At 37.2% G+C, this 20,482-nt stretch overlaps 2 protein-coding genes across 8 annotated transcripts; one reads left to right on the forward strand and one right to left on the reverse strand.

The window, feature by feature from the left end:
- The first annotated feature begins 1,176 nt into the window (after positions 1–1,176).
- Positions 1,177–12,946, forward strand: LOC127805792 (protein At-4/1). 7 transcript variants are annotated; one of them, XM_052342576.1, is made up of 8 exons: positions 1,177–1,321; positions 1,419–1,524; positions 10,498–10,553; positions 10,745–10,822; positions 11,125–11,198; positions 11,270–11,403; positions 11,492–11,587; positions 11,747–12,315. In XM_052342576.1, exons 1-8 carry the CDS (start codon positions 1,259–1,261, stop codon positions 11,890–11,892), a joined length of 753 nt encoding a protein of 250 aa, XP_052198536.1. In that variant the 5' UTR covers positions 1,177–1,258; the 3' UTR covers positions 11,893–12,315. The 7 variants fall into 7 exon arrangements, 6 of the variants coding, with proteins under 6 accessions (XP_052198536.1, XP_052198537.1, XP_052198532.1 ...); XM_052342574.1 differs by lacking the exons at positions 1,177–1,321; positions 1,419–1,524 and adding exons at positions 6,571–7,006; positions 12,587–12,946 and having other exon boundaries at positions 11,747–11,938; XM_052342577.1 differs by lacking the exon at positions 10,745–10,822 and having other exon boundaries at positions 11,747–12,318.
- Positions 12,947–15,273: 2,327 nt separating this feature from the next.
- On the reverse strand, positions 15,274–18,870 carry LOC127806939 (protein SMAX1-LIKE 4-like). The gene is made up of 2 exons (XM_052344563.1): positions 17,230–18,870; positions 15,274–16,942 (listed from the first exon to the last, which is right to left on the reverse strand). The coding sequence occupies exons 1-2, from the start codon at positions 18,504–18,506 to the stop codon at positions 15,508–15,510; spliced, it is 2,712 nt and encodes a 903-aa protein (XP_052200523.1). The 5' UTR covers positions 18,507–18,870; the 3' UTR covers positions 15,274–15,507.
- Between the last annotated feature and the right edge of the window lie 1,612 nt (positions 18,871–20,482).

Here is a 20,482-nt window from a genome sequence, read left to right on the forward strand (position 1 = left end):
GATTAGTTTTAGATCTGAATATAATAATTAGATCTGACATTAACAATGGATCTAGTTACCCGAATTTTGATTTTGATGAAATTATAAATAAGATATATATGCATATAGAGGCATTTTAAGTGATAGAAGTAATTTAATACATAATTGAGGAAAAAAAATAGCAAGTTACAAGTAATGTATATATTTACAATAATTGAAAAGAATTAGATTGGAGGAAAGAGGAGAACACTATCTTAAGAGATTAGGAAGACGATGAGTTGTATTAATAGAGATAATTTGAAAGAAGCTGAAACAAACATGCAAGTCTTTAGGTAGATTAGGGTTTATTTGAAAAAAAACTCGAAATTGAGGAAGAAAAATGAGACGAGTTGAATTGAGTAAATGTTAGAGCTAAAATGACGTCATATCGTTTAAAAAAATCTCTTCCTCGTTAATGCCCCAAATTTTTAGCTTCATTTAGATAAATCTTGGTGTTAAGAAATAATTGCTTGTGGCATAGAAATGCACTAGTGGTTTTAGGCATGTTAACAAACTAGGCCTGAATTTGAATCCAATCTATTTAAGTGGGTTCATGGAAAGTTTGAACGAGAATCTACCAATTCCAATCCTAGTAAGACCTTAGATACAAACTATTTAAATTTAAATTGGTTTATCAATCCAAATTCAACTTATCACAACCCTTTTTTTTGCTTCAATAGATGATTTGCGAGTCACGATCGACTTACTCTTTCATTTCTCAAACTAACGACCAGCGACTGACCCATCATTCTCTATTATTTTTGTTTTGATAGGTGATTCATGAATCACGACCAACCCACTATTCTCTTTCCTCTTTGCTTTGATTGATGACTCACATTTTCTAGTCTTTTTTGTTCTGACTGATGACCTATAATTTATCTATCAGTGAGTTTGTAATCCGACGATTGTTGGGCACATAGTGTTTTGTTATTTTATTTTTACGTGCTTAATAGTAAATCTATTGCACACTCAATGAGACTAGTTAATTAAGTAGTTAATATAAATAAATTATAAAAATTAAATATTTAATAAGTTAAATTTAAAATTCAGAAGAATGATAAACTTTTCAACGTAAAATTAAGGTCAGAAAATATGAATTTGATAAAAAAAACAGAAAAGGGGAAAGAGTCGTCTTCTTCTTCTCCATCAACAAATAAATAAAGAGAGGTTACGTAATGACCGTATAGTATAGTGTGAGAGCGCGCGCGAGACACAGAGACTGGAAATTGAAACGATAGCAATGGCAGCAACAAGCGATGAAGAAATGGATTCTCTACTTTCTTCTTTCGATCAGATATACCATGTATGTCTCCCATTCAAATCACATGTGGTTTTCAATCCAAATTAATTATCCATCTCATCTAGGTTGGAAAATACACAATTCTTTGTTCTTATTTTAGGATGTGAAGACTGGAATCAACCACATCCAATCGCTGCAATCCAACTGTGATGCCCAAGTCAAGAAGCGAGAGGCTCTTCTAGTCACTGCCTGCAGCCTCAAAGCTGGTCATTCCCTCTATCTTCCAACTCCCATTTCTGCTCACTCGCTTTGGCTCCGAAGAATGGAAATGTAACTGTTAATGTCGTGCCAAACTCCTGTGCTTGTTTTCGTTTTTTTCTCCATTAAGCGAGCATATTCTGATCCTATTGGAAATTCTGCTTTCTCGTCGTATTTATCTCTGAAAGAATAAAATGAAAAGGAGAATAGGGTGAAGAACATCGGACAGGCCTGATTTTGTCAAGATATTGGGAAAAAGTTGTCTTTGTTCCTTAGATTGTCCCTTCTAAGGTCCCAGATCATTGGGAAGCTGCAAATTTAGAGGTTTTGATTTCCTTTTTCAAGTTTTTTACTTTTTAAGGTCTGCATCTCTTCAGTGGTTGAAAGAGCCTGCTTGCATCTGTTCATATATCTGAAACTTTGCTTCATGTTGAGTTCTATTTTATCATTTATTTGGGACACAATATAGCATTGGAATATCATAGTTGTGTAATAATATTTTTTTTTCATTTTATTAGATTCGTAGGTCTAATACTAGAACTATCATAGTGACCTCTGAGTGCCATGTTGATTTCGTTTTAAGTTCTATTTCATCATTCACTGGGACACATTGTGGCATTGTAATATATTTTGCAATTCAAACATCATAGTCGTGTATTCGTTTTATTTGATTCATAGGTCTAATATTAAACTAGCATGGTGGACCTCTGAGTGCCATGTGGAGTAAAGTAGCTAATGGATGGAGTATTATTACTATTTTATTTAGTTTCTGGTATGTATTTAGTGCCATGTGGAGTAAAGTAGTGTTGGCAATGAAGCACCCAATGACACCGTTTCTCACTTAAAGACCTGGGCAGGAGGGTCAACTGCAACAGTGCCATGTGGCACTGGAGGGCAGCTCGGCAACCGCCCGGGCGTGCTTCATCTCGATTGTGCCCCTTGTCTCGTCCTTTTGCAATCTGGACCATCGATGCTGCCTTTTATCTGGTGCAATCTGAGCCTTTCAAATGCATCGTGCGACCTCTATTTATTTACTGTGCACCGGGATATGTATTGTGACAGACGAGAGAGAGAGAGAGAGTGTTGTCGTTAGGGCTTGAGGGGGTCTTTCTCATTCCATGAATCAGACTCTCTTCGGCTCCTTCTGGTTTTCTCTCTGGTTCGAATAGGGTAAGCCTCTGATCTATTTCTTGTTATGATTTTGAGGCATTTTTGATAGAGAAATTGTCTTTGTAAATACGAGTGATTGTGAGGCTTGTATACAGTGTGTTTGTAAACCCTATTTTTAACTCCGATAGTGCAGTGAGCTTTCCGTTACCGGAGCTCAACGTGGACGTAGCCCTTTTGGGTGAACCACGGTAAATCTCTCGTGTTCATTCTGCTTTCCATTTTTATTCATACTTGTTTGTGGTGTATGTTGATTTTCGATTTCGACTTTGTTGTATGTTAGAAAGGGTTTTATATAAGAGATTCAGATTGTGTGTATGTTTGGGTTGCCTTCTGTTTGCGCAACAAGTGGTATCAGAGCCTTTTTTCTTTTGATACGCAATGTGTGAGTCCTTGATTATTTTCTAATTCATTCAGAGTCAAGTTAGAGTTGCTAGTCGCCTGGTTAATCCTTTTTTTTAGCCTCTAGGGTTTTCTGAAAAGTCACGATCAGTAGGTGTTTACTGTGTGTCTTTGTCAGTGTCTAGGGTTTCATTAGGATACCTTCGTGCAAGGCGAAGATGACAACAACCCGATTTGAAATCGGAACATTTGATGGAAAGGGGGATTTCGGGAGTTGGAAAAAGAAGATGAGAGTATTACTCTCTCATCACAAAGTGCTAATTGCACTTGAATCGGATGACAGAAAATGGTCCACTGAGCAATTAGCCAGGATTGATGAGATAAGGGAGGAGGCTTTCAACCTGATATTTCTCCATTTGGGGGATGTTGTTATCAGAAAGGTAGACGGTATGACTAACCCCCTTGACCTATGGAATAAACTTGAATCTTTGCATGCTGTTGTCTTTGCTCCTAACTTAGTTTATTTGAAAGGTATGTTATTCAATTTTAAAATGAATGCATCGAAATCTATAATAATATAGATGAATTTACTAAACTTACAGTAATGTTAAAAGGGACTGACCAAGCCTTAGGTGATACTAGTGAGGCAATGATATTATTAAATTCATTACCTGATGATTACAATGTGGTTAAACATGCTTTACAGTACACTGGTATTGTGCCTACATTAGAACTTGTAATTTTTGGTATCAAGGCTAGGGAATTAGAACTTCACACCTCTAAAAAATCCGGTAACAACTTATTTGTAAAGGGAAAGTTTGAAAAGGGTCAAGGTAGCTTTAACCAAAATCAAAATGGGGGTACCGGACATATGGGAAAACAAAATGGGAAGAAGGGAAAACAAAAACAATCTAAATGGAAATGCTACCACTGTGGAAAAGAGGGTCATATCAAAAAATACTGTTATGATTTCATTAAGAAACAGAAACAAGGTGGGAATGTGACAGTAGCTACCAGTAACTCAAATGCCTTGGCTGAAATTTTAAATATCTCCTCTACATCTACTGTAAATGAATGGATTATGGATTCTAGATGCTCCTTTCACACGTGTCCAAATATAGATTGGTTTCAAAACTTTAGCCCTAAAGAAACTGGCACTGTTTTTATGGGAAATAATCATTCATGCAAAATTAAAGGTATAGGTGACATCTCTCTGAAACTATATGATAACAAAATTAGAATATTAACTGATGCGAGATATGTACCTGGACTAAAACGAAACTTGATTTCTCTTGGCACCTTAGATGAATTGGGGTTTTCATATAAAGCTGAAAATGGTTTTCTGCATGTACTTAAGAATGATGATCTTATTCTCTCTGGTACAAAGAAACATGGTTTATATGTGTTGAATGGTTACTGCCATATTCCATCTGCATGCATGGTTAAATCTGATAGAACAGATTTGTGGCTCTTGAGACTTGGCCATATAAGCCAGAAAGGACTACAGACACTGTCCAACCAAGGGTACTTTGGTCCAGTGTCTGCAGATGCCTTAGGCTTCTGTGAGCCATGTACCCTAGGCAAGCAACACAGGCTGAGCTTCCCAACGGGAACTCACCTGGCGAAGGTATGTCTAGAGTATTTGCACGCAGACCTTTGGGGCCCCTCCCAAGTTCCTTCACATGGCGGTAACAGGTACTTCTTGTCCATAATTGATGATTTTTCTAGGAAGGTATGGATATTTTTAATGAAATATAAGGATCAAACTCTAGAAAAATTTAGATCATGGAAAATTTTGATTGAAAATCAAAACTCTAAGAACTGATAATGGATTGGAATTTTGTAATAGAGATTTTGATAAATTGTGTAAAGCTCATGGTATCCTTAGGCATAGAACAGTAAGAAACACCCCTCAGCAAAATGGGGTTGCTGAGAGGATGAATAGAACCCTCTTAGAAAATGTTAGATGCCTTTTGTTTACTGCTGGTATGTCTAAAACCTTTTGGGGAGAAGCCCTGTCTATAGCTGCCCACCTAGTGAATAAGAGCCCCTCTACAGTTATAAATTTTAAGTGTCCTGAAGAGCAATGGACTGGGAGAAAATTGAACTTAGACTATCTAAGAGTGTTTGGTTGCGAGGCTTATGCCCATCAATCAGTTGGAAAGTTAGACCCCAGGACTATTAAATGTGTCTTTGTGGGATACCAAGAGGGAACCAAGGGTTATAGATTATGGGACAGAACTTCAGGTGGAGTTAAAATCATTATTAGCCGAGATGTAAAATTTAATGAATCAAATTTCCCATGCAAATCAGATTATAATGAAGATAACTCAACACCTAGCGAGCCTAGAGAGATTGCTTTAGGCGGTAGCACCCAAATTGAGGTGGAGCAACAGGACTCTCCTGCTACTCCAATCCTAAATGACCCACACACTCTTAGTGAGCCCTTAGATCAAGAAGAAACCTCTGATCAAGAAAGTGATCATGAGGCCCAACCTGATGATCCGAAAGTTGAGGAGTATGACTCTTCTCAACAAGACCTAAGTAATTATCAACTCACCAGAGACCGAGTGAGGAGGTCAATCAGGCCTCCTGTTAGATATGCATATTTAGACCTGGTATTCTGTGCTTTAGTTGCTAGAATGGATATGAGGAGCAGTGAGCCTACCTGTTATGAGGAGGCTGTCAGCTCTCATAACAGCATTAAGTGGAAATAGGCTATGGATGATGAAATGACCTCTTTAAAGGTTAATGACACTTGGAAACTAGTTCCAAGACCTGATAAGCAAAAGTTAATTAAATGTAAATGGTTGTTTAAGCTTAAAGAAGGGATGTCTCCATCAGATCCTCTAAGATTTAAAGCAAGACTTGTAGCTAAAGGTTTTTCACAAAGAGAAGGAATAAACTACACTGAAATCTTTTCACCAGTAGTTAAATTCAAAACCATACGTATGATGCTTGCTGTTGTAGTTCAATTTGACTTAGAACTTGAACAAATGGATGTCAAAACTGCTTTTTTACATGGAGACATAGATGAAATAATTTACATGGAACAACCTGCTGGGTACATTGATAAAAATCATCCTGATCATGTCTGCTTACTTAAAAAATCATTGTATGGATTAAAACAATCTCCTAGGCAATAATATAAAAAGTTTGATAATTTTGCTGCTGAGATTGGTTTTAATCGAAGTAAATATGACAATTGCTTTTACTACATACTATCAGATGTCCCTGTTTATCTCTTACTGTATGTTGATGATATCTTGATTATTAGCAAATCCAAGTCAAAGATCTATGAGTTAAAGTCACTGTTAAATACTAACTTTGACATGAAAGACTTAGAACCAGCTAAGAAAATCTTAGGGATGATAGTAGAAAGAGATAGAAGCAAAAGAAAATTGAAAATACACCAGCATGATTACCTTCTTAAAACGGTTAAAAAATTTGGTATGGCTGAATGTAAAACTGTCAGTGTTCCCTTAGCTGGACATTTTATATTGTCTAAAATTTAGTGTTCATCATCTGAATCAGAATCTCTAAAAATGGAAAATATACCATATGCAAATGTAATAGGGACCATAATGTATTCCATGATAAGCACTAGGCCAGACCTAGCATATTCAATATCCCTATTAAGTAGGTTTATGTCCAATCCAGGAAAAACTCACTGGGAAGCCTTAAAATATGTATTAAAATACATTAATGGTTCTCTACATGTTGGCTTAAACTTTGAGAAAAGAAATGACACTCTTGATCTAGTAGGATATGTAGACTCAGATTTTGCAGGAGATAGGGACTCCTGTAAGTCCACCACAGCATATTTCTTCAAATTGGGTGGCAACTGCTTTAGCTGGAAGTCCCGGTTACAGCCTTTAGTTGCTCTATCTTCCACTGAAGCTGAGTATGTGTCGATCACTGATGCTTTCAAGGAAGCTATCTGGCTTCAAAGTCTCTTGAGGGAAATCAGTCTTCTACAAGGTAAGGTCAAAGTATTTTCTGATAGCCAGAGTGCAATTCATTTATGTAAGAATCCTGTTTACAATGAAAGAACTAAACATGTTGATGTGAAATTTCATTTTGTGAGAAATCTGGTAAGTAATGGAACTGTTGAAATCCTCGAAGTGCCTACAGAGGATAATCTAGCTGATGTTGGGACAAAGGTAATAACTGCAGCTAAGTTCAAGCACTACTTGGGCTTACTGCATGTTGAAGTTGGTTAATCCAAACCAACCAGAGCAATGAAGGTAAGGGTAAGAGTTTGCTGCACTTATTGGTTTTCTGTCCCTTGTATCATTGATGCTTCAAGGTGGAGATTGTTGGCAATGAAGCACCCAACGACACCATTTCTCACTTAAAGACCCGGGCAGGAGGGTCAGCTGCAACAGTGCCACGTGGCATTGGAGGGCAGCTCGGCAACTGCCCGGGCATCCTTCATCTCAATCGTGCCCCTTATCTCGTCCTTTTGCAATCTGGACCGTCGATGCTGCCTTTTATCTGGTGCAATCCGAGCCTTTCAAATGCATCGTGCGACCCCTATTTATTTACTGTGCATCGGGATATGTATTGTGACAGACGAGAGAGAGAGAGAGTGTTGTCGTTAGGGCTTGAGGGGGTCTTTCTCATTCCATGAATCAGACTCTCTTCGGCTCCTTCTGGTTTTCTCTTTGGTTCGAATAGGGCAAGCCTCTAATCTATTTCTTGTTATGATTTTGAGGCGTTTTTGATAGAGAAATTGTCTTTGTAAATACGAGTGATTGTGAGGCTTGTATACAGTGTGTTTGTAAACCCTATTTTTAACTCCGATAGTGCAGTGAGCTTTCCGTTACCAAAGCTCAACGTGGACGTAGCCCTTTTGGGTGAACCACGGTAAATCTCTCGTGTTCATTCTGCTTTCCATTTTTATTCATACTTGTTTGTGATGTATGTTGATTTCCGATTTCGACTCTGTTGTATGTTAGAAAGGGTTTTATATTAGAGATTCAGATTGTGTGTGTGTTTGGGTTGCCTTCTGTTTGCGCAACAAGTAGCTAATAGATGCCACATTGTAAAGTTCGATAATATGTTTAGCAATTATGGAAATGTCACAATAACATACAATTGGGCTGGTTGCATAATGCATTACTAGATACGGGCTGTATGATCTTGCTTTCTATGCTTACCCCTCTGCTTTCTTTCACTTGAGCATAGAGTGCAATGGATAATTTGTTCACTTGAAAATTGTCTGTTTGTGTTTTCCTCCAAATAAGGGGTCAGTACAATGGGCTGTATCAGAGATTTTGTTTTCCTCCAAAAATTCAATTCCACCTCATGTAAGGTACCAACAAACTCATACACAGCTTAAAAACCTTGGACTCTCATGCAAAAGATGTTTCCTGAACCTCCTAAAAGTGCAATCATCAAATAATCCACCATGAGAGAATTCTTGTTCTATGCAATTGTGTAAAGATCTAGAAATGCCATAGCAATAGTAACTATAAGGCATTGTGCATCATTTTGGGGTTTAATGGGTTGTTTGAGTCATGAAAACAACCTCTTTGCAAAGTAAAGGGAAGGTTGCATATAAAAATGATCCTCCCTATCAAAAGGAGGAGCCCCGTGCACCAGGGAAGCTCATCTTTTATGCCCTTGAATATCTTATTGGAAATCTTATTGTTCTCAAGATTCTAAGTTACCATTCTTTCAACTGTTTTTGCATTAGTTTTGAATAGCCTAGCGAAGTAGAGGAATTCTGTTTCTCACATGATGAATCAAATTTTATTGTCCAAGAAGGAAGACAATTATGAATTGATGGTTTTGTTTTGTTACCAACTAATTATCCACCAACTTGACTGTTCTTACTTCCACAAACTTTTCAAAGGCTTTCCCGCTTTCCCAACATCAAATTCTTAGTACACCATTTAATGCAGCATCGGTGTCTTGTCTTTGATCCTACTGTCATAACAATAAAGATCCTAGGGATAAGCATTCTGATTTGATGCCACTTAGATATTTGAAATTGCATTTTAATTCTGCTTTGACTAATATTAATGTCTTTCTTCTCCTAACGAAAATTCTCAGGTGGGAAGATAACAAATATCACAATAGATCTGAATTAAGAAGATTAGTTTATTTGGAATTTTGATTTATTTATGAACTCCAATTTAAGTAGTTTCAGAACTTCATTGATATCATTACTTCAAACTTTGTTTCATAATTTGTCGCTGTTGTATTGGTACATGTCAAGCTGAATTCCACTAGGTGGGGTCCGTTATACGGATTCTATTTCTAGGTCACCAATCATCCCTTTTAGTGGCTGTTTGAATATTTCTAGAGTATTGTTAGAATATTACATATCTTTTATATATTCTTTGTAATCTTTCTATATTTGTTTATTATATCAATTTAGGTTAGTTGGAGAAATTATATATACCCATTGTAGGAAATGCAATCACAAGGTAGTATAATATCATACAAAATATTTTGGCTCTCAATCTTTTCTAACATGGTATCAAACCCATGTTTTTTCTAATATAGTATCAGAGCTTCCATCTTCTAACGGTGGCTATATCTTCTACAAGGTCATTATAACATATACTATGTCTTAAGAGTTTTCCACCAAGTTTTGCTTGGTGTGAAATTTTGGAATTTTTAAATTCAATACAGAGAATTTTGTATATGCTCAGTCTCTGCCTGTATTCTCTTCTCTACAGAAAATTTAGTTGCCTTCTTCTCTTTCTTCCTCCCTATTCCCGTTCTTTCCCCATCTTCTATTTCAGCTCTTCTCCTTTTCTTATTCTTGTCTGTCCTTTTTTGTGTGCCATTACTCTACTTTGGTGTCTACAGCACTAGCACTATGTTGTTGACTTGGATTTGTGAAGGGAAAAGAAAGGAAAATGGAGGAATGAGAGAACTATTTTTGCAGCCAAAAAGGATGGGAAAGTTGTTTTTATTTAATTAATTGTAAAATGCGAAATAATATTTTGTTGGTTTAGTTATCCACTAAAGGTGTGTGTGATTGCATTACTTAAAATTTAATTCTAGGTAATATTGCCTAGAAAATAAAAACCATCCCACCCCCTTGGAAATGAATTCTATGGAAAGAAGCTTTAAATGCTTGTACCATATATATTTTTCTATAGAAAAGTTAAGAGTGTTCGATTGTTTTCCATAGAAAATGTGTAATAATTACATATTTTTCATGGTAAATGTGTGCAATCAAACACACTCTAAAAGTAAATTTTTGGTAGGTGGAAATTTAAAAGTCGTGTTGGACCTTCTAAATATGTCTGATTTGGAGAAACAATAGATTGTTTTTTTAGTTTCATTTTTTTGCTTTTTGGGTGAGAGGTGAGAAACTTTATGAAGCTGTTTCTGACCTGACTCTTTAGTTTCTGACCTTTGTATGCTAGCAACCCTTTCTATTTAGGACATAAATTTGCAACCCTGCACCTTGATTTGCCAACTAAAATAAAATGTATTGTCATCTGCAGATAATGAGAGGCTGACAAAGCTGTATACAGAATCCATTAACAAATTGGCTGATCAGGTGTACCCTTTTTTATCATTAAATCTGTTAAATGATGATCTGTTTCTGATTTTTATTTAACCTCAACATGTTTGCTCAAAGCTTCAAACCGTGTAGTGAATATAATCTCTATAAACTACTATTAACCTACACTTATACAGTACAAATCTAATTTTACTCAGTTCTGCTGGGTTGTTTTTATGAGATGACAGCTTGAATGCCGTACCTACTGCCAGAGATTGAAAGAAGAGTTGGAGAGAGTGAGAGATGAGTATCTTAAGAAAGAAAACGTGAGTATGCTACTTGTAATGGAGGAATGATGTATCTCTTGTGTACATACATAAAAAATAAATGCATGTGTTGCCATTTCACTGGGATTTTGTTGAGCAAAGATAGAATTAAAATAGCCAAATGAACGAGCGCGAGCATGGGCACAGGGGTTGGGGGGGGGGGGGGGGGGGGGGGTGTACCTGCATCCTCTGATTGGGGGCTTACTATGGCTGAAAAGTCTTTTTTTCTTCAACAATATGCATTCTGAAGTGTTTATCACATTGTATATACTGCACTGAACCAGAGTATAATGTTCAACTAGAAATACAGAAATTCTGTGGAATCTCTTAAACAAGATTGTGCAGCAAAGATTAAGGAGTTCGAGACTAAGATGAAGTGAGTAATATACCAAAATTTTTCCTTGTTTTGTATTTCCTATGCTAAGCTTTGAATAATGCTAATTTCAGAGGCTTTCTTATTCAAAAAGCTGCTGATGAAGCAACCATCAGGCAACTAAATGAAGATCTGTCTGCCCATAAAATCCATTTAGAATGTCTAACAAGCAAGTTGGGGCTTGTAGAGTTTGATGTGGAATCCAGATGTGAGAACCCACTGAAGCTTACTCTTATTGTTGAAATTCAGTCTTGTCTGTCGTGCTTTGTGAACAAGTTGCCTGTTATTTGTCACAGATCACTACGAGGTTCAGGGTTTGAAGGATTGCCTGCTGATTGAACAGGAAGAGAAGAATGAGTTAAACAAGAAGCTCCAGAATTTTGAAAAAGAATGTAGGTGCATAATGCAAAAACAAGAGACTTTGCAGATTTAGTATTTATCGTTGGACTTCCCAAAAGTTTTATTTTATTTTTTTAAATTTTGTGTTTCAGGTGTATGAAAGTAAATAATAACTGGGCATGTTAACAGCTGGTAATTATGGTCCATTGCAGTGCTGATTAGCAGAACAAAGTTAGCTGAGCACCAACGAGATCTGACTTTGAATCGTCAGGTTGAGGCACTTAAGCAGAAGATCATGAAGCTGAGAAAGGAGAATGAAGTCCTTAAAAGACAGTTACGTGGTTTAAAAGAGGACTAGAATATCTGGACAGTATTGCTTTATCCAGATTCCAGAATAGCCGAAGGTATTCTCTCTTGTGATTCCGTGCCACTCTTTCTAGGCATTATCTGGGAGGCAAAATTGCTGTTAATCAGAATCTTCTGTGAAAAGAAATATATTTCTAGCTTTGCTTGAATTGTATCCTTGGCATTTGGCAAAATAAGAGAAATCTCCTGAATGTAGTACATAGTGAAACTTATTATGAAAGCAGATGGCGCAGTTTCATGTAATAAGGGGAATGGATTAGATTTCAATATTAGCAGCCTAAGTTTCAGACTAGGAGTCACCTAATTTTGCTTTCTGGGCTGTCCACTCTAGGCTTGGGCCCATTAAGGGCCTACAAGCAAGACCATATCAGCATTTTGGCCACAATGCAACCCATATTGAGCCCAGAAAATAGCACACAATAAAGCCCATTTACACCTTCGAGTCTTTCTAAGGCTCATTTTGCCCATTCTAATTCGTTTTTAATAGGACAAAGTTAAGGACTATCTTGGTCCATTTTTATGAACTTCTTTATCCATCATTTTAGGGTTTAAGGTACCACCTTTGGTGCCATAAATCTTGATTATTGGAATCCGATGTTATTCTCCTTCTGGCAGCTCATTCTCTTCTTTTTCTCGACAGTATTTCTTTGAACAAAAGATTATATGTATTGCTTGTCCATTTTCAGTGCAGTAAGGTGATAGCTGATGGACAAAAGCTTACAAAAGGCAGCAGCCAGAACTAACACTGATGGACCAAAAAACCTAGCCCCTCCGGGTAACAGAACAGGCAGAGAAAGGAGAACTTTTCTCCTTTCCCTATCTTTACTGTCCAACTCAAGGACATATATCCGCAGACACATTCCTGTAGATACCTATACATATATATATATATATAGAGAGAGAGAGAGAGAGAGAGAGAGAGTTTGCAGTGTTTGTGTTTATGCATTTGTGCTGGTCCTAAACAGATTGCTGAGCTCTTAGCAGCTTGACAGTGCTGCTCTGTAATGGGTTTAGAATAGACTCCTCACACTCTACGGTCCATACAAAGAAGCATTGAACTGAAATTATTGTGTCCCATGCCATGCTTATCCAAGCTCTCTAAGCCGACAGGTTAGGCAACTATTGGACTGTACCTTTGTTTATTTCCTCCATCCAAAGGTCGTATGAACATGCATGATCACTGTCCAACTGGTTTTCTAGATAAGGGGATGTGTGTAAACTGTAGTTTTTTTTTTTAAAGTTTCAAACTATTAGATCACAAGGAAGTGATTTAGGATATTAGCAAAAAAAAGGGTGTAATACCTGTTCCAAAAACGTTAATTGAAGTTGATTCTTTAAGTTAGTAAAATCGAATAATATATTTAAGACTTTTTTAATAGACTATTGATAGGAGATATTGACATCATAATTAATAAAAAAACACACCAAACAAGAGAAACTCAAAGAGAAAAGATGAAAATGAGACACAATGAGAAAAAATGCTATGATCAACAGACAGTGGAAGAAGTTTCAGGAAACTAAAAAGCAAAGAGAAATATGTTAATATATCTTTTGTCATAGTCGCCAGTACTTAGCTGCCGCCAAACCTAAACATTTTTTGTTTAGTAATTACAATAATAATAAACAAGCCATCATTGAAGGTGCCACTAGAACTCAACTTTTATAGTGACGGTCACAAAGCTCATCACCTATAATTTGGGCTTCACTAAGAATAAACATTTTATAATATATAGGAAAACGAATGCTAATAGAGAGCATGCATGCGCGCATATATTGACAACTCAATGAGATTGTGATGATTGGTGTCCAACAACTTAGCTAATTAGCCAATATGATATGCGCTTTATTATATGCAATTTATTAATTAAACACTGCATGATGATGATGATGATGATGATGATGATGGTGGTGATGATGATGATGATGAACTAAGGCATAGGCATGGGGCCCCATTAGCAAAATCCCTTGCACCCATCATTCCACTATCATATCATTTTATTTTTCCCTTTAAGCTTAAGGCTGTGCATTTTCTCTCATCATCATCCCCAAATACAATCATATATTTAAAAAGTTGAAATTAATAGATGATTGTGTTGTACATGGTATTAGACATGTGGGAACTTATAAATGTTACATAATTTCATCTTAAAACAGATCTTAATAGAGAAAATTAACGAATAATCTCTTATTTATGAACTAATTACACATATATATATATATATTAATTTACAGTAGATGTGAACCCCACACCACATGCATAATAGGCCCCTAGATGTAATCTTAGAGTTGCATTTTCCTTGGTTGAGAATAAGGGAGGTCAAAGTAATGATGGATAAAGAGAGTTCTTTTATGAACAAAACATACATACATAATGTCTCTTTTTCCAAGTCATGATTACCCATACACCAAAGGGCCACTGATTGCAGTCAAAAAGGAGGATGGGAAGCTAATAATTGTCTCCAAAATAACATTATTTGCCACAAAAAGGTCTTTGAGAAGCCTTTGTGGCCAGTGACTTCCACATCCTCCCTATTAACTTTATAATCTTTACAAAAGGACTAAATTTGTTCTATAATGAATTTTAATTTTTATTAAATATATTTTTATAATTACATAATAAGTTCAATTTATATTAATGACACAATTTTCTATTTAAACGATATTTTTTTATTTCTACAAAAGTTAATTAAAATATTTAAAAAATAATAAATTATACTCAAACTCTCTTAAATTCTAGTTAGGTTATGTTAAATTAATTAAATATAAATTAACTAATAACAAAAATTAACAAAAAAAAAACTCTGATTATAAAAAGAAATCAATCAGCCAATGAAGTAATGGCTGACAAAGGTTCTAGTTGTTGAAACTTTCTTCGACTAAGACAAATTGACAATAGATAGGTTCTAGATTTAAATTCATCTACTGTTGATGGGGTTCTGTGAGAAAGAGAGAGATGAAGAAATAAGAAAGACATAATAAAAAAAAAAAATATCATGTATTTGGATTGGCTCTTAGATTAAATGTCAAGTTAATTTACGTTAACAAAAGAATACAATATCATTAATACAAAATTAATTTAATCAAAATTCTCATGAGAAGACTGTCACTCTGAATCATAAAATTGAAGAAATTAAATCCATTAAACTTAAGAAAGAGAAGTGTTTCTCTTTATGAGTTTTTTAAATTACTTGAACTCTTATTTATGATAATAATAAGATAAATAATGGTATTTTTTTGAAAATAAATTATATATTATTACTTTCTATCATTTTCTTGTTGTGTTCTATATGTTTGACACAGAGAATCTTATATGAGAATTGCATCACAACTAGTCAAAGATCCAACCGAATTCTTGCACATATTTGATATTCTCTCCAATACTTAGTACTAAAAATTGCAGAAACTTCATTTTTTGTTATATATTGAACATATAACCATATATTTTCTTGTCATAGAGACATAGGAAGGGAAATAAAAGACAAATGGGAAAATTGAAGGAAAAAGGGGAGTACTTGGGGGGGAAAAAGAAACAAAAAAGTCTATCTAGCTATATTAGGAAAGCGACAGTTAGACATGGACCCCTTGTGCATTTACAATATTACCCCTCTCATTCCACGAAGGAAACTTGGATTGTTTGTGGAAGGTTAGATCCCAAGAAGCCACTATTTTCTAACTGATCCTTCCCCCTTTCCCTTCCCAAACAGAGCCTGAGGCTCCTCTTCCCGCCAATTTTGACCGTTAGCAAGTTCCTTTGGAAAACGTCTCTGAGCCACTTTTCAAACTGGGCGTTGAGAAAACTGCCAGCCCCAGCCAACAGTTCCTCCGTCAACTTCTCTTCCACATCAAATGAACAGAAGCTTCCGCTTACTTCTTCAAATGACCGTTTGATCTTGCCCAGTAATTCCTCCTTTATCAGCCTATCCTGAGCTGAATCCCGGCTGAAATCGAACCGGTTCTTGATCTGTTCGAGAAACCCACATGAAACCTGCAGATCACGCCCCGTTTCGCCAGTCAAATCGCTAGAAACAGGGCTGAAATCTTCAGCTTTGATGTTCAGATCAATTGAAGAGGCACTTTCATTCTCATCATGGATTCTGGGACTCTTGGCCTTGTTTGACAAATCCCAATCCGCTTTCCTCTTGCTATGAGACTGAGACCTTTCCATTTCTTCAACTTCCAAATTGATCTGGATTACAGAAGCAGTGTCCTTTCCACATCTACAGCTTGTAGACTCGTCCTGAGTTAGGATAAATATTGCTTGAAATGGAAAATTTCCAGTTTGAAAGCTGTCACCGAGAAATTTCAAGAACCGGGTGTTGGCAAGATCAACATTTTCAACCAGAAAAACATATTTTTCCCCGTCTCTAAAGGCTCTTTCCAGTGTTTCAGTGCACTCACTGATCATCTTGCCCTCTCTTTCTCTCATGTTCATGCAGAGGAGAAACTCGGCAGTGCCAAAAACTGATTCTGCAATGCAACGAGCCAATCTTCTACTTCCTACTGAATCATTTCCCCGTATCATTAACCAAGTCCCCTTCTCGGTTGGTCTGGATTCAACCAGAGCTTGTACTATTCCAGGAATGGCTTCCAGTTGCCAGGGCACATTCTCTTCCAACTGCTTAGATATTTCGCTTTTCCTAATCTCTACCAATTCTCCGGAGACAGAATCCGGAGAATTTCCCAGAGCAAGCGTGATCTTTACATCAGTGTTCTTCAGAGAATCCAAGTTTGGTTCCACAGACTGGGGTTTGCTGCTCTCGTTACTGAAACTGAATTCAATGTGACAGGATTGTTGGCGCCTGAAACGGGGCAGAGAACTCGTGGTTTGGCTAGTCTTCGATGGTGAATGCCCAAAACAGATGGAATTCATCTCTGGGGACGTGGGTTTCTGATTAGCCCACCATGGATTCAATGCACAAGGTTGGTAGCTCTTCCCAGATAAGCCTTGACCATGGAATAGAAAGGAAGGCCTGCCTTGATCCTCCTTTCCGGCAAAAGGCTTCGTTTCCGGCAACTCAGATGGATTTCCATAGTCATGGGCACTGCAAGTATTCGTGAAGAACAACTCTGTTAACTTATTCATCCTTTCAGTTTAATTATATTTCTTTTCTAAAATAAAAAGGGTCAACCTCACCCTATTAAATCATAAATTTGCTTTAGTATTTATCTTTTAGGGCTTTTAGAACCCAGAAATAAATATATACCAGAAGGAGTATAACCAGACAAGTTATGGGAAAGAAAGTGGTTTAATTTGTATGGAAATTAAATTATATAATTAATTAAAGAAACTGACAGTATAAGCAAAATAATTAAGGCTACTACTCCTCACCTTGTGGCCTGAAGACTCAAACCAAGTCCAGCTGATGGAACAGAAACAGCTTGGAGAGACCATTGGATCTCCAGGGAAGGTTGCTTCATCTGACACTTCATGTAGGTTTGATAGTTTGCAGTGGCCATTAACCAAACTTTTGTAGTGTTTGAGTTGCTGTTGTGTTCAGAAAGCAGTCTCCCTATATCTTCGATTAGATGATCAACCGGGTTGTACCCGACTCCTGTTTCTTCTTCAACTGTCCATTTCAGATCTCCTGTATAGATCATCACTCCCCTAATTCCCCCTGAAGCAAGAGAATCCACCTTTCTTTTCAGGTCTGAGAGGTGCAGCTTCACCTCTTCTCTCTTCATGAACCGCAAGGGAACTGATTTCAGCTCAAATCTGATAACCCGGGTTGATTTCAGTTCATCCGGAACATCTCCTTTCTCTATGCTATCCATCACTTGTACAGCAAGAGTTTCAGTTAGCGCCGCAGAGTCGCCAACTATGACAGTGTTCCTCCTTCTCTTCTTTAACAAGACCTCAAAAATCAACTTGGTTTCTTGCTTCAGTGAATTAGTTGAATGTATGGATGGATTATTGATGCTTGGGAGTTTCTTCTGTGGGGAAGAGAGAAGTGGGTTTTGGTCAGAATTAAAGGCCAAGAAATGGGTCTGCCAGAAACTCATGGGATTGATGATTTCTCTTTGGTTTTCAGGCGGAGAAGGAGGAGAAGAATAGACCCCACCGGAGCTACCATAACAGTGGAAAACAGAGGGAGATGAAGAGTCTTCTAGATTGTTCTTCACTGCCGTGCTGGAGAACCCAGCTTCTCTCATAACTCTACTAACACTGGGGTCATCCAGGATGGACAAAATAAGCTGGTCCAGCTCAACCTTGACGGCGAGAAGAGGTGGCTGCTGCTGCTGCTGCTGCTGCTCCAAGAAGCCCCTTCTCTGGTGGGCTTGAGCTCTCTTGAGAGCGGCAATCAGGGCATTGGAGAGAGAGGGTTGGCCATGGAGGAGAGAGCCTGGTGTCGTTGGGAGCCGATTGAGAGCCACATTGAAGCAAAGCTCAAGAGCTTTGCAGTGGAAGGGATGTGAGGTTTGGTGAGGCTGGGACTTGAGACAGGCTCTCTTGAGGATGCTGGCTCTGGGGCTCAGCAGAGTGGCTGCCACATGGAGAGGAGTGAGCTGGGCGTGGCCCCTCCGCCTGGCCAAGCTCAGAGAGTGCTTCAGCACGGAGGCTGCCTCCGCCGAGAACGTCTGCTGAACCGTACAAACTCCGCTGCGCATCACTTGCCCGACCACCACCCCTCCCCACCCCTTTCGAGTCACAGAAGACAGACTAGAGAAGCTAGCTGTGGACTCACAAGACTTGAACACAAGGCTTTGTGGGCAAACCAACCCAACTCTTCCGGCTGCGCTCGGTGGTGGTTGCCTTTTGGTAGTTAAAAGATGGAAGAAAAACCAAGCGCTAGCTTAGAGAGGAGGTATGTATTGGCAAAGATTTTGGGCGTAGGAGGAGATTTAAGAGAGAGCTAAGAAGGGCTATATATATATATACACCACCACCATCATCATCATCATCACTTTTAACTATTATACCCATGCACCCACAGTTCCACAAGTTCTTACATTTGTTTTTTTCTTCTTAATTGATAATGTCTTGATGGTTAACATTGTTTGTATTGGTAACATAATTAGCTAGCTAGTTGTCTCGATCGTGCTGTTTGAATTATATATTCTCGTGCAAAGGAAAGTAAAAGAAAAAGGGAGAGGTTTCACAGAGAGTGGGACCAACAGTATAGTTTTCCACATCGCATAGAGTGGGGAGGCAGCAGAAATTCAAATAAAGTAGTTAAAGTGTAAAGGGAAGACAGATACATGTCCTGATGGATTATTATTCACTGTGCTTGCTGCCACTGCTCACTGATCAAACACTTTAAACAAATTCATTTCTGTCATTTGCTTTGTTTTCATGCTTATCAATCATGCATCATCATCATCATATATTTATATTTGTCATTTTGCTCTTACTAGTTAATTAATTTCTGTATAAAACATTATATAGATAACTAGCATCATTGCCTGATGATCTCTCTCTCTTAAATATTTCCATGACCTTCGTGTTCATTATTGATCACAGTTAGCAGTTTACAGTTAGCTGTTTGTTTGCATGCCTTGCTCTTTAATTACTTGCTTGTGTTGTGGTTCTTCTCTGTAACCTAAGATGAACTTTATTTACTTATTTATTTTGGTTGGATCTAGTAAGCAAAGGGAAGTATATATATATATATATATATATAATTTTTCTTACTTTTTTTTTTCCTTTAAATCTAGGTACCCAAAAGCATCAAAAGAAAAGGGCCAAAAACAAGAAAAAAGAAAAGTTGGGTCTTCATCTATCTATTTATCTAACGAGTGGCAAGTGGCAAGTAGCTAGCTAACTAGCTAGCAACCACGCATGCCTTGCGACTACAGCATCAACAAACGAGTTTGCATTAAAGACAGCCAAAAGAAAATTTCTAAAGTTTATGCCAATGACGACTAATGTGGACTGATCTAAAGTTGGAAAAGATCTTGGGAAAGCACGTTCAAATCTTTGGGCTACATTAAAGAACCAGCTGCCTAGGGCTTCTGTTTGTTTTTCTTTTATGTTTTCGAGCTAGGTTTTTTTTTTATTAATTTGTTCACATTATCTATGGACCCGAAAGATCACTGGCATTATTCATTAACGTAACACTCAGTTTCTGATACAATAATTAAGAACTAAAGAACAAATTAAAAAGGCCAAAAAAGGTGGCGGCTTAGACATGGGAGTATGGAGGAGGAGGAGGAGGATGTTGTACGTAGAAGTTGGACTTAGTTCTTGATTAATTAATGAGCAGCTGATGGAGCAATTAATGTGTGGAATGAACTTTAATTTGCAGTCAAAGTCATAGTTGTCGTCTGTGTGAGCCCATGAAAAGCGTTAGTGGAATAATGTAATATGTTTAACTTTTTAATGACACTTATTACGCTTGTAGTTTGCATCTTATGATTGAAAAAGCTTCATATTTATCATGCTGTATTGTATGTAGGATGATGAGGAATGTATTGCTGCTTAACAGTGAAAGGTGACATATAAAGGTTCATACTTACTGTGAACGATACCAAAAAGAATTAAGCCAACCCTCGAAAATCACAAGAATCGACACTCTTAATAGAGTTGAAACTCAACTAAAACAGGATTAATTGGGAAGGGGGTCAGTGATTTAAGATTTAATTGA

The sequence above is a fragment of the Diospyros lotus genome, chromosome 7 (genome assembly GCF_014633365.1).
Source record: "Diospyros lotus cultivar Yz01 chromosome 7, ASM1463336v1, whole genome shotgun sequence".
NCBI classification, from domain to species: Eukaryota; Viridiplantae; Streptophyta; class Magnoliopsida; order Ericales; family Ebenaceae; genus Diospyros; species Diospyros lotus.